This window comes from Pagrus pagrus (assembly GCF_965226575.1).
Source record: "Pagrus pagrus genome assembly, chromosome: 8".
NCBI classification, from domain to species: domain Eukaryota; kingdom Metazoa; phylum Chordata; class Actinopteri; order Spariformes; family Sparidae; genus Pagrus; species Pagrus pagrus.
This window is the reverse complement of record NC_140192.1, coordinates 14,567,277-14,581,753: the sequence shown is the minus strand read 5'-3', so window position 1 is coordinate 14,581,753 and position 14,477 is coordinate 14,567,277. Positions and strand designations below refer to the sequence as shown.

Genomic DNA, 14,477 nt, shown 5'->3' with positions numbered 1-14,477 from the left:
AATTAAGGTTTTTGGAAATGCATAAATATACACCACGCCGCATGGTAGCCAGGTTCTGATTTATTGTAGACACACATATTGTTGTCTTCGCCTACCTTAATGGGCTGCATAACAACATGGCCACACGCTACCACTTGCTGTTAGTCCAATCAATCTAAAACCATTACATTGTAAATGGAGCTAATTCCGCATTCACATCGTATTAAATTTGCTGTAAACGCTGGCTCTTGTTTAGAAAAGGAAACAAAAATCATTTACATAAGCCTCCACGGGTCAATAACAGTATAATTTAAGATGTATTTATTTCATGTGCATGTTTTCAGTCTCAAAAGGGGCTCGAGCGTATCCCAGGTTACATTTTTGGGTAAAAAGTAGGAAGGAAGAAGCTGTCAGTCTGTCACAGGGATCACAGACACATCGACTGGCTCACGTTCACACCATTGGCCAATTTAGAGCCTCCAATCCTCCCGGCTTGCTGGTCTTTGGAGTAAATCCATGCGAACATCCATGCAGGCTCCACACAGAAAACAAAAGGTCGTCCTTCTCGCTGTGATGCGACGGTGCCAGCTACTAATGCACCGTGCCACAAAGGGAATGTTTTTTTTTTTGTGTGGCTCCCATTTTGTGTCACAAATTGTCGAAGTGCCAACACGGGTGGCAAGCGTGGCAGCGAATTCTCTGATGGCTTTCAGAGGAAGATACAACGCAACAGCTGACCTTACTCATCAGGAATAGGATAGAAAAGAGAATCCAACCTGCTGTTCTCCCTTTCTCTGATAATGTGACGTGCTGTACGTGCTTTTATGGTGATCAAGTTAAATGTTTTTCCACATGCTGTAGAGACACATACTGTGATAGTACAGCAGATCATGTTGGTATATATCAGCACATGTATTTTGTTTCTCTCGATACCACAGAGCCAGTGTCACATTTCACACCATGTGGGTATAATCTACACTGATTGTGTTTCCATAAAAATAATGTCAAAAAAGGGACATTATGATTCAATCTGGTGAGGAAAATGTGAGTGTTTTCCATTGTACAGCGAACATTGTCTTTGCTGTTGTCTAATGCAAACCATAGAGAAATAAATACATGTAAAAAGTCGTGTTGAATTTAAGCACCCTGTCAGCAGAAAGTGCTTTGAAAATTAGATGTTTTCATCATAAAGTACATGTTTACTTTGCTGCTGTTGATTCAATCATGTCAATGATTGAATAATGATAACAATAATTGTCAACAAGGGATTTGATATCGAGTTAATCAGAAGGGTTTTTTTGATTACACACCACCAGTACATGTGTTAAAATGTACCAATGTGACCAACACAAATCCCAAAGTGGGAAGAAAGTGGGTTTCATAAAAAATATTTTCAGGGTGTCAGCCAGGCAATGTCTTTATAAGAATTACCTAGATGACTACCCCAAATGTAGTGGAGATTAAATTTTAGACACCTTGGTCCAGATGCATAAACCACATGTCCACTAAAAAAAATATGTATTTTCCCCAAACATTAACCGGTTTACTTAACGTGATTACTTAGTGGTATAGATGATATAAATAGCCTCAGCCGTACGTAATGGTTGTGCGTAATGGCAGCTGTACTGATGTGACGCAATCAGTTGTAGTTTTTTTCACTGACAGGTCTAATGAGTGGTGGAGTGGGTGCTGGTATCGTTATGCAAACAGATGTTCATGGGCGTTTCCACTGTGTGAGAGAGAATTAAGGCTCGTGCACCCAGTTCTACAATGACTGAGATTTATAAAACAGAACACACACAGTTTAACAAAACTGACAAAACCAACATGCAACTTTAAGTCTTTTTGCATCTGGCCCCAGGCTTCTTACATGGCATTGAGCAGTGTTTCAGAGGGAGGTGTGGTACCCCGTGGTACCTTGGAAGATTGCAAGCCCTGATTAAAATTGGGGTCATTCTAGATGCAAAGGGTTAACTGGAGCATCCGGTTTCATCCATTAACAGCACCACTGCAGCACTAGACAGTTGTATCGTACGTGGGTAGGCTGTAATTATTTCCCACACTAACTGTGTGATTACTTTAATTAAGTGATATGAGCAACTGTGGGAAGGTTTACCTTGTCTCCTTCCATGCAATCGCCGTATTTAAGTTATTTTTTTCAAGATGTAATGGATAGTCTTCATAGCTGTGAGCAGAAGGTTTGCAGTGGAGATGGCTTTGCTTTGCATTTGCTTTGCTGTGTGTCACAGAAAAGGCTACTGAGCCGTTCTTCACAATCAGAAATGCCCAAGCTGACCGATCAAATTTTTTCCTGTCTCTATCTCTGTATCCACCGTGGAGTCACACTTACGCTACCTATACTGTAGCTGATATCTTCCACTTCCTGTCTAAAACACATAAAGCAACAATAACCGGGTTAAAATGGTTTAATACTGAATGCAACCTTATTCTTATTTGTTGGTTTGACATTTTCTGCCTCTTTCTATTTCCAGATGTTGCTCCAGAAGCTCCCCCAAGCAGAGCACCGCAGGTCATCCTGCACCCTGTCCTGTCTGAACCGGGGTGAGTAGAAACAAGTAATTCAATAAAACCACATGTCTACCTCTAAATAAATTAAGAATGTACTGATCTTAATCAAGCGCATGTCTCTCTGAGTTATCCTCGTCTTATCTGCGTGCTCCCTCGTCTCCTCCTCCCTCTCCTCCTTCTCTCTGTGGCTGCTGGTCAAAGGCCGAGTCAAACTTATTGGAGCACAGATATTTGGGTGACAATTTCAATGCGAGGGCCGACATGACGTACACTCAGAGACTAATGTTAGCATGGCCTTTAGTTCACGCTACACTTGGGATGCCAACTGGATTCCCACTGGCTCTTTGAGGAAGCCAGTGGTCACGGGAAAACAACCGGAAGAGGAGGAGGAGTGATGAGATGCCTTTCGACCCAGATGTTAATTAGATTAGGATATCAATCTGTCACAAGAAACGGGAAAAAGAACCTCCATCTATAGGTGGATGGTCAATTGTGATGAAATATGGACTGCACCCATAGATTGTGATGGTTTAATCGATAGCAAATAATGCCCCTGTTAATTTTATTTTCTAAATATCAACACGAGTCTTGAAAAGGTCCTAGATAGAGGAAGGAAAATGTTATGAGCTTTTGAATTAAGGTAAAGGGCATGAGACAGTATATGGTAGTGATGTATCGGATTTATAAAAGGTGTATTTGATGTCTTCATGCCAGCATGCTCCAGCAGCTGCCAGTTTCGAGATAAAAAAAATGGAAAGCAACGTCTGGAAATAATAAGAAGCGGAAGAAAATATAGGACGACAAGTAACGACATGCATACATCACAGTGGGCTCCATATGTGTTTGAATAGAAGGTTATTGTGTGAGGTGTAGAGCTCCTTTCATTACCATAATCATGTTTGTTTTGTATGTTCAGATTATATTCAGCCATTGCACTGTAAAGCTTTCCTTTCAGTTTTGCATAAGGTGCAACATACGCATGGTCAGGTCTCTATATATAAACTGAGGCTGATTGTGAATAAGTTACAACTGTGTCGGCAGTTAATCTGCAGGAGAAGGAAAGTCGGTGAAGACAAATGACCATTTTGAGTGGGATACACAGAAGATCCAGCTTTTATAAATATGTGAATTTATAAAGGGAACATTTTCTGTTTCATTGGGTTCACGACAGGCAAGTCAAATCTGTGATGAAACGATGTTTGTTGTCAAGCCTTCAACAATTCCCATGTTGCTATGACAGTAATGGAAAGAGTACTGAAAGTCTGTCCTTGAGTACGAGCATAGTTAATTAACTGAAATATTACTCAATCACAAGTAAAACTACTGGTATTAAAATGAACTCCAAAAAAGTAACTATGTGGATTAGATGGTGTAATGAATACTTAAGTAAGAGTACAATTAGAGAGTTGAAAATGACTTAATTACAGTAATTTAAGTAGCTTTATTTGGTAACATTGGACCTTGGGTATAATTGTGTTGTTTGTAAACATTTAAATGCTGGTTTAATCTCTGCTTATTTAGCTACACTATCTTTAGATACCGCTTTTGGGCCATGTTTCAGCTTCTGAATAACATTAATGTAAGAACCCATCTATATGCTGATACATTGTCAGGCTGAGAGGCCGGTGGAACAGGGTTTGTGGTGAAAAGTTAAATCAAGTATCTATTAAAGAAGGTAATCAACTGCCAAAATGTAATGCGTCTGTGTAAAGCTGCATCGGTAAAGACGAAAAAAGGATTGGATTAAAGGGGCAAAAAAATCCCAGCCCAGTTGCCAGAACAAATGTTGGCAGTTTACATTGCTGCGAAGCACTGATACTCAATGTTCACATACTGCATGTGCGTCATCTGTATGATACTGACATTTCCTTTTCATTATAACGTTAATGAGCTGACTATCAGGAGGTGGAGTGGTTGGTGGTGGATTCATCCAGTATGTTTGACAGAAAGTCTGGACATCTCCAGCTGTGTTTGTGAGGACAAAACCAGGTATTTTAAGCCAAAACAAAATCTTTTCCTCGCCACAACCAACTGCTTTTTGTTATTAAACCTAACCAGACCATGAGCACGGCACTGTCACAACATATGATAGAAAATTGAACTTGAAGAAATGTAAAGTTTCAGGAACGTATGTTGCCAACAATTGTTCTGGTGATTGAGTTGAGAATCCTTTCTGACCCAAAACATTTATGTCTTTAAGTCTCAACAGTTGCAACAGAACTGAATCCAGCTTGATCTATGACTCATTTCACTATGATGAAAAGGTGAAGGGCTATAAAAATAGTGTTGAATTGCACACTTAACTTTGCGACACTGGAGGTTTCTTTTTAGTCATTGAATTTCTGGATAATGTTGACTTTCTTTTTATAAGTTAAGTATACTGCAGGCAGAGAATTCACCTTGAAGTTTAAGGTTCAGCTTTATTGTCCTCAAACACTAAATGCAGTTCCAGCCCCCTGCATGCAACACAATGTATAAACTGATATCAAATGTTTAAATATAAGATAAGCAATAAAAAAGTATAGAAAAGTATCACTAAAGGAATTGCATGCTCGTAGGCGAGGGAAGAGAGTCAACGATTCAATGATTGATGGTTTTTGTTACATTCTTGCTATAAGATGTCGGTTCCAAGCCTGGAAAAGTCACAGAAACATCTTTCTTCATCCTTTAAGAGAAATAATCTTTGGACTAACTCGCAGCAGGAAAAAACAGACATGATCACCGAAGTCTCCCCTCTTTACTATATAGCTGGGCAGTTTCCCCATTTTAAGTTCCTTCCTTTTCTCACAGTATCTCCCTCTCCACCTTTTGACGAATCTGAATACATTAGCGCAGTTATGAAACCCGTATTCCTCTGATTTAATTAATGCTATTGTCCCTCCTTTCCCACATCTTTGTATGCTCTTGCAGTGGCAGCTGGCAGATTTCTTTTAGCCTTAATGGCCTCATCCCAGGGTTAATGAGGGCCTGTCTCAGACCCCAACACCCGGCAGGTACCGCTCATTAGAGCAGAGATTGAATCGCTGGTAGGAGCCCTTGGCGCCGCAGGAGTCACATATTATTTTATACACTGCCTCACCTGTGGTCTTTGCCCATGAGTCCACGATTGCTTTCCGAACCAGTGTTAATATACCACAGAGAGGTTGTGAGAGGTTACACGCTGCTGTTACACAGCCAGTTATGTGGACGGAGGAGGGTGGGTTTAAGAGGAGAAGTGGATTCATTTGTATCGCGTCCTTGGCACCCACAGTGTGGGTGACGGTGTACATGCCGGGGTCAGAAATTAATAGGGGCTCGGGGCGCAAACACACTTGAAGGGTTCATAAAGAGACTATGAAAAAAAAAAGAAAAAATACGGTCAGAAGATACCACCAGTAATTAGGAGCCCTTTGTTACATTAAGTCTTGTTCACATTTTATTAATTTATGTGTCGTATAGTCCAGATGTGAGTGTGCTCTTACCACCTGTGGACCACTGCAGGGGATCTACAGTATAAAAGCATCTAGGCCAGTAATCCTTTCCAGTGTAATCTCAGCATGAAAATACTGAGTAATTTTTAGGAGCTGAATACTATTTAATAATTAATCAACAAACAAGAAACCATCTTGCGATGGGACCACAGCAGCCGTGTCTTTGTGTATGATGCAATGGACTACGTCACGGCTGGTAATAAAATCTGGAGGATAGCCTTGTTGGAAACCAAGGAGGGAAAAGTAACTATTATTTTCTGTAACGTCAACAACAGTTTGTTAATCCCATTGAAAATGGCTCGTCTCATCGTCATTAAAATGGCCTCAGTATTGGACCTCAAAAAAAGAAGAACAAAGGGATTCTGCATCAACAGAATGTCTTTGCTGATGACAGCTTCAAAATCAGTTTAATTGCATTGTGTGAAAGTGTTGTGGTACACAAAAAGACTCAAATCAATGGCAAGCGTTGAGAGAATTCAGTCCCTCAGAGTTTCAGTGGTGATAGCAGATTCAAGGTTTCAGTTCTCTTTAACTATTCCTGTCAATCAATGAGCAGCGACCCACAGCCTGCAACCATTAAGGTCCACATAGAGACCAGCCCTGACCAATCACAGGCGTGCGTCCCAGGTGAAGCTCTACCACCATCTTAAATCGATCTGTATATACACACTTATACGCACAAGATGCACAGTTAATTTATCAATCAATAGAATGCAGTTAGATAAATCTATATTCCAGAAATATTTGCATTGCATTCAGTTTAAAGGAGAAATCCACCTACTACTGCATATGTGGAAAAATGTCTTTCATAGCTCAAGAGGAAGTTGTGCCAAATCTAAGAAAATTGCCTCATGTGATGTCACTTGAGTTACCATCACTTGAGGCTGAAGACTAGAAGTTTGAAAATGAAACGAATGGTGTTTGAGTTGCAGCGTCGGCCTATTTTACCCACAAAGATACGTTATCGCAGGTTCTGCCGCCTCGATTTAAATCCTTTCCAAAAGGATAGTTTGAATTGTGAGTTGGAATCAATGCCATCAACTCAACCCCATGCGTATGGAAAGTTGGTTAAAGTTTCATATTATGCTGAAAGCGACACAGTATTCTCCTGAACTACTGAGGTAGCTGGGAACTTGTTTTGAAATGTGAAAAAAACAACTGAAAGAACATAATAAGGCTCCATATGGCTCATCCAGCGTAATCCAAGTCTCCAATAGCCCTGAGATCCCAAGTTGTATGAGAAAGATGAGTGATCTGAGTGACTTTTCTTTCACAATCTCTGATCCTAGAGGGAGTGGAAACTAAAACTGGTCTAAATAGCTTACGTAGCTGGAACTAAATAAATCTTTTTGGGGGCATCAATTGAGACAAAATCATCAGAAAACTAGAGATCAGTCACACACTATTAGGGTAATAAAGAATGAAAACAGCGTTTAAAAACCTGATCAGTGAAGCAAAAATATATTACAGGCTCGTTAGTTGGATTTATGAAAGGAAACCTACTTTGTTTCCCTTGTTTTCTCTTGGATTAATTTCTACTTTTTTTCTTCTTGCTTTTAGGAATGAGGGCAACCCTTTACTTCAAATCGAAGTCGAACCTACATCAGACGTGAGTCCTTCTTTTGATCCCCAACTGTGACCTTTGTGATGCTTTTGGATGCATGTGAGTGTAAGCTTTTCATTCATCCCGTTGTTTTTCTCCACGTTTTTGTCAGTAATTTCGGACTGAAATTACTCGCCAGTCCAAATGAAGACAAAATGCAGCTGTCACCTTCACTCGTCGCATTTGTCATCTGCGTTGTTCTCTCATTTAGCATAATTTGGCTCGGCTCTCGAGCCTCGTGGTGAGTTATGCGTCGAAAGCAGCAAGAAGGAAACAGAAACGCAGCTTCACTGATCGTCTTCGCTGTTCCTGCAACAATGATATATTTTGAGACAAAATTGGATGCAGATTGCTTTGAATGATATTCCAACAGGCATCGTTGAATAGGTCGCTTTCACCTGCTTTTTCTCCTGCGGTACATTATATTTAAAATCAAATCAGACTAAGTCTGCCAGTTTTCCCCTGTGGCTGTTTTCCCCTTTCGTAAATAGTAAAAAGTTTTATTGGCACACAGCTTGAGAGAAATTAGATGCTTTTTTTTTTAAAGTTCTCATTTTATTGTTATTTCGTTTTTGATCATGATAGTGGAGAGAGACAGGATAGGCAGAGGGGAGAGAGAAGGGATGACAGAGAGCATATTTACAATTATGAGGACAGAAATAATAGGATGGCACAGGACATTACAGTCAGTAGATAAACAGCTACTGTATGTATGTATCTTACCTCTGACACCCCTACTTGGTTCGGAGGAGGTTTTAGCAGATTGTAATCTTCCAGCTGCTGAATGGCATTTGTCTGAATATAAGCATTTAACATCTCCGCAGAATATTTTCACACCACCTCTTTCTGTGGTATAAGGGCATTTTAATCAGCTTGCATACTTCCAAATCTGTAAATCTGTGAAATTCAGTCCAACAGCCACCAAACAACATTTCAATTGTACCTTTTCACAGAACGAGGAGGGCAACGACGAGGACTCCGGCGACGAGTTTGAGGAGATGAACCTGTCGCTCCTGTCGGCTCGTAACTTCCCACGCAAGGCCAGCCAGACCAGCATCTTCCTGCAGGAGTGGGACATACCATTCGAGCAGCTGGAGATCGGGGAGATGATCGGCAAGGGGCGCTTCGGCAAAGTTTTCCATGGACGCTGGCACGGCGAGGTGGCCATCCGCTTGATCGACATCGAGCGCGACAACGAGGACCAGCTCAAGGCCTTCAAGCGTGAGGTGATGGCGTACCGCAACACCCGCCACGAGAATGTGGTGCTGTTTATGGGGGCGTGCATGAGCCCACCACATCTGGCCATCATCACCAGGTAAGGATTCGAGTCTCATGTGTTGTATTGTGCTGCAGAAACGTTCTACTAGAAAAGTTGAATGCTATTATCAAAGCAGTATATTATGAGTTGAACTTTCAGACAGCTTCCAGACTCACTAAGCTACTGGAGATAACTCCGACAGCAGTGGAGATGTTGGGTTTATTTTCTTTTTCAGGTATCCTTTATCGGTTTTGTTGGGAAGAGGGTTTACACGTGGGGTGCTGTATCGTAGGCAACAGGACATATTTCAGTTTCTTGAAGACATTTCACCTCTCATCCAAGAGGATTGTTCAGTTCTAACTAACTGGAGGAGAGTTGCAGGTCATTGCCAGAGACCCTTTATTGATTTGTTTGAGAAGATGGTTTGTTCAGGGGGGGATTTGATCTTGTGTTGTCTATTGTTGAATCCCCTGATGGTGGTTTTGTTTTTGTTGAACTCTGGAATCTTTATTTTTAGTGAATATTATTGGAACTTGCCTAACCCTAACGCGCAAAAAAGCCAGCAGCATAAATTCAAGGTGTTGTTGTAAATCCATCTCGTAAAAAGAAGAATTTAAAAAGTATAAATAACAGGTGTCAGGCCATGAAATCCATGATCTATTGATCTTTACAGAGCCAGATGTCACAATGGCACAGCTACTGGTGCAAAAAGAAGAAAAGTTCGAATCGAATTGTGGATTTGGAGAATAATGACACCCCTAACAGATTATAAGTGTGGATAAAACCCAAAACTACAAAGTGTTTTGGCCTACACAGCCAACATTTCCACTCAGGTAATGTTCCACATTGAGAGAAAGGGGATGAAAAAAGCTTTTTCATGGATATACTGGTCATGTTTTGACATCCCAGCTCTGAAATCTGTGGTTTGCTCTGCTCCTGAGCTCTGAGTGGTCGCTCTGTGGTTAGGTATCTGTCTGCCCTTGCCCTTGTCCTCAGGGACACATTGTGGATCAGCCACAGATCTACCCCCCTCCAGGACAATGAGTTTAGAGTGGCTGACAATGAAGCGTGCAGAGGTTGTGATTAAAACAGGCTGCTTCTGTTGTTGAATGGATGAACCACCCACACCCAACATCCCCCGCTGTATTTGTCTTGACTACAGTCGACTTGCCTACAGCACACGGTTGGGGTGAACTTGAATACATTCTCTCATTTACTGAAAAACTTTAAATAGATTAGCGTTCACATTTTTTGCGGCAAGTCGTTTTTTCAGTTTTTAATAAGGAACACAGACAGGGCTGTGTTCTTGTTAAAGACCATCACTAGGAATACTCCCTTGTTTAATTAATTAGCACAGCTAATACAGTTCAAAAGGAAATTGTTCGGATATTTGCCACTCTCCCACTGTCGTCAACACAGGCTGTGAACAAAGAAGCATGTCTCATTAAAAAAAATGAATTACCACTTTGTTTCTCGTCTTTTCTGTTGTCATTTTACACAAAAAATAAGTCATTTATTCTCTACTGAGTAAGGCAGAAAAGTGAAGAAAGGGAGGATTTTCCATGCTGGAACGACAGTTTCAAAAAATGCTTCAGGAAACAAAGCTCGGAGTAAAAATTTCGCTCCATTCTCGCCACATTCACTGTGGTTGTAAATATCTTCGACAGAACAATTGACTGATTAATTGACTGATTGAGATGCGTGATTGCAGTTGATGCCAGCTGAAGTTGTCATGAGTGCAGGGGAGCTGACAGATGAGCCGGCTGATTGCTGAAAATTATAGAAAATATCAGATGGCTTTGTTATCCACGAGTACTCTGATTCTACAATTACACAGTTTAAAGAAATAAGGGAAGTAAAACATGCAATCTTTATCACACTCTTGACAAACGTGTAATATAGAATATAGAATATAGAAGTGTGGTTAATCAAGGATGAGGGTCTTCATGTTGCGTTAATGGAAACATTAATACTGATTGTATCTTTTTCTTCTATTGTGGATCAATTTCACCGAGCATACGGAGCACAGGGTCATCTTTCATCGATGGGAATGGCTTAATTACTCCTTTCCAAAGTACATGGGTGACTTTCCTCATTACCTTTTTATCAGTATGAAATGCTGCCGCTTTGCACTTACACACATCCTGTGTGTCTGAGGTATACAACAAAATGTTTATGTGAAGCTGTCGTATTAAGATACACAAAAGCCATAAAACCACATTTCTGTGTCGGAAGAGCCCGAGGGAAGAGAGCTACTCAAAATGCAGCTGCTGTCAGGTCAGCTTTGAGATGAATATGCATGAACTGTTGGCTTCGGGTCCTCTGTTGGTCACCTGCATGGCACAGTTGGGGTTGAGGGCTTCAGGTGTGAGGCAGGGGGTGGTTGTAGAGCTGTCTATTAATACGGCAGTATGATGGCACCCCTCCAGAAATATGACACCACCTCCACGTACCGCAGCTTCACCCTGGCACAGAGTAGGCTCACGTTTCAGTCCAGAATGATGATATTTTATCCTTTAACAGCATCTCCATCTGCACTATGTCACTGACAAAGACTCTCACTTCAGGGTAAGCCTGTGTGTTGTTTATGAGATGAACCGATAAGATACAGGGTCACCAGTTATTTATAAAAGAGAGCATTTTAAAAGCATTAAGTAAGCCAGAAAAGTGAAGAAAGAGAAGACTTAATACTGTGTCAGTATTACAACTATGCTTTCACACTCAAAGTATTCTGAATCCAGAAGTGGTTGCATAACAAAGTGGTAATGTTTTGTATCCGAACATGGATCAGAACCAAGAAATAGTACAATAGACAAATGCAAAACTGGTTCCAGTCCACAATCCAGACTCCCACCAGTAAAAATGAATGTGTCATGACATCTTGAGTGGCATTCATGCAGTGTTATCCCACGTTCATGTCATATCGTACAGAAAACGTTCTTCATCTAGATGTAATTTCTGACAGCTTCAATATCTCCCTCTCTACAAATTGGTGCCAAAATGTCTACAAAGCCACAGCTACCAGTACTTCACTGTTAACCAAACCTATTACAAACACTAAAACTGAATAGGTTGATTGCCAGTAACTCCCAAAATGAAGCATAGCACCATCCCCTACACAACATGATCGTTGCAGCGCACTAGTGATAGCCATACCGGACCTTTGTCCAACACTTGGGGTTTGGTTAAGATTAGACAACAAAGTAAAACCACTTGTTTAGGGTCAGGGTTTGGGTTTAAATAAGGACAACTGTCTGTTACTCTATGTAGATGATGTAAAATAACTTGCTCTTGACTTTTAGTTTCACATGGGACAAAAACAGCACTCTCTGGGGTAAAAGTCCTGTATTTGTTTGACCCAACCATCCACCCCAACCTCCTCTTCATGCAGATATTGTCGTTTTTTATACAACATCACCCGACTTCCTCCTTTGCAGCGGTAATAATCACTATGGCCACTAGAGGTCGGTGCCCATCAATAAACAGAAGTATGTGTTGTAAAAATCTGCTTCCAACTAATTGTAAGTTTTCATTTAACATGCCTTGAATGTAAGCATTCCCAAGATAAACATTAGCGATCAAATACCTCACCTCACTGCACCTTTCAACATTCAACGTTAAACGTTCAACATTCAAGCCCAACTTGATGCGTCACAGTATTTTATTTTTATTGACAGTATTGGAAGAGTGGTGCTCATTTTTGCATTTCTTTCAGCCCCATAACAGATGTTAGGTCATGCTCACATGGCTCCACCCATCATCATCCCAACTCGTCACTTTGGTAACTCTGGGAAAACAGAGTAAATGATTGTAAAAGCAGTGGGATTAGTGAGCGGGTGGATATTCAAACTTTGGCTGCATGTCATTTCCTTTATTTGTTCACATAAGGAAGAAATGCGATCACAGGCTTATCCTGTGAGTAAGTTAATAGAATGTTACATTAGTCAACACAGTAAATTTAAATCTTGTCCTTGCCTTTTTTCCCCCCTCTCTCAGTTTGTGTAAAGGGAGGACACTTTATTCTGTGGTGCGGGATGCCAAGGTTGTTCTGGACGTTAACAAGACCAGACAGATCGCGCAAGAGATGGTCAAGGTAAAACAACTCAACACTGATTTCCCAGAACACTTCTGCAGCACACATCATTTTGGAGAAAATTCACATCTTTCTCTCTCTGTCCTCAGGGGATGGGCTACCTCCATGCTAAGGGGATCTTACACAAAGACATGAAGTCCAAGAACGTGTTTTATGACAACGGCAAAGTGGTCATCACCGACTTTGGACTCTTCACCATATCTGGGGTTTTACAGGCTGGCAGGTAATTATGTTCAATACACATCCGAGTCGAACTGATTTTATTATAACTGACCGAAATGGTGAGGGAACAAAACAATGAACAAAACATTGAGTGGAAGTTGTGTGTCTACACAGTCACAAACAGACAATGTGTCAGTAATTGTATTATTTTACAACAGTCAGTAAATTTTACATACTCTAAGATAGTAAGTGAGAACTATATATAATTTAAGACTGTATACTTGACATAAAAAATCTTAAATCTCTAAATGTGGTGTTTGAAGTAATTAAAATACAAACCCCTACAAACCTGCTGCTTAACAAAATAAAGTATGTTTTTTTTATGAATGTTTTCTTATGTGACTGGCTCCTATTTTCTGGAAGCAACATGGATTGTAGGCAAAGAGACAGACAGTAAAATCAACTGTGCTGTCAGTGAAACGTGCCAAACAGACAGGAGTGCAATCGTTCACCTTAAATTGGTTTAAATCAAGTGAAAACTGTTTGACTTCAGTCCATCTTGACCGTTGTTGGGAGGAAATTCTCACTTCTCCGTTGAAGAGCACAAGCAGTGTTAAAGAGAGGTGCTCAAGAAAAAGTAAAAAACAGAGTGACCAGTTCACGGATGATCAGAGAAATTCAATAGTGGAAGGATGAAGCTGACAGTCCAAACAGCGATGTCATACAAAGAAAAGTGTGAATCACTGGTAACGATCCAAACGCTACAAATTGGTTCTTACTCCACTAACACAAAGGGTCTATTCTCTGTCATTTGCCATGTCATGGCTGAGCAAACCACTGATCACATATTGTATCTCCTCGAGTTTGACCTCGTGAGGCGAGACTTTCATCAACCCTTCAGAAACGGTTAAGTGTAAGTGGTGAAGGCGTTTTGGAGACAAACCAGTGAGAGCGGCACAGTGAGCCATCTGAACACTCCTACATCTGCGGGAGCAGCACGATTATATTAACAGTGATGTTTTCTCATATGCCATTAGCAGATTACATAGCTGAATCTGTCTGAAATGTTATGTTGTATTGAAGTACAGGTTTAAGTAGCCTACCTTTCTTTTGTGTTTTGCAACCATAAAAAGTGAAGGAATTATAAAATGTTATACCTCAAGTGAAGAACATCTAACAAATAAAATGAATGATGTCCTATAGCTTTATCTACAAATCCTCCAAATCCCCCAAATTAGCATGTTGTATTATGTTTGTTTAATGAAAGGCATCATTCGTATGACAACAACACACTGGGAAACCCATGTGGGCCTTTGTTAAATAACAATTTGGATTTTTTTCCAGCAGAAATGGAATATAAGCTTAGATAATGTGTCAAAAATT

General features: G+C 40.5%; 1 protein-coding gene across 3 annotated transcripts in view; it reads left to right on the top strand.

Annotated features, from left to right (window-relative positions):
• The window catches only part of ksr2 (kinase suppressor of ras 2), a 106,372-nt gene that overhangs the window by 69,613 nt on the left and 22,282 nt on the right, over positions 1–14,477 (top strand). For all 3 annotated transcript variants that reach the window (XM_084359803.1, XM_084359804.1, XM_084359802.1), the window contains 5 exons: positions 2,472–2,541; positions 7,539–7,587; positions 8,535–8,896; positions 12,836–12,932; positions 13,022–13,155. In XM_084359803.1, coding sequence (XP_084215929.1) covers positions 2,472–2,541; positions 7,539–7,587; positions 8,535–8,896; positions 12,836–12,932; positions 13,022–13,155 — 712 coding nt within the window. The remainder of the gene's footprint in view (positions 1–2,471; positions 2,542–7,538; positions 7,588–8,534; positions 8,897–12,835; positions 12,933–13,021; positions 13,156–14,477) is intronic.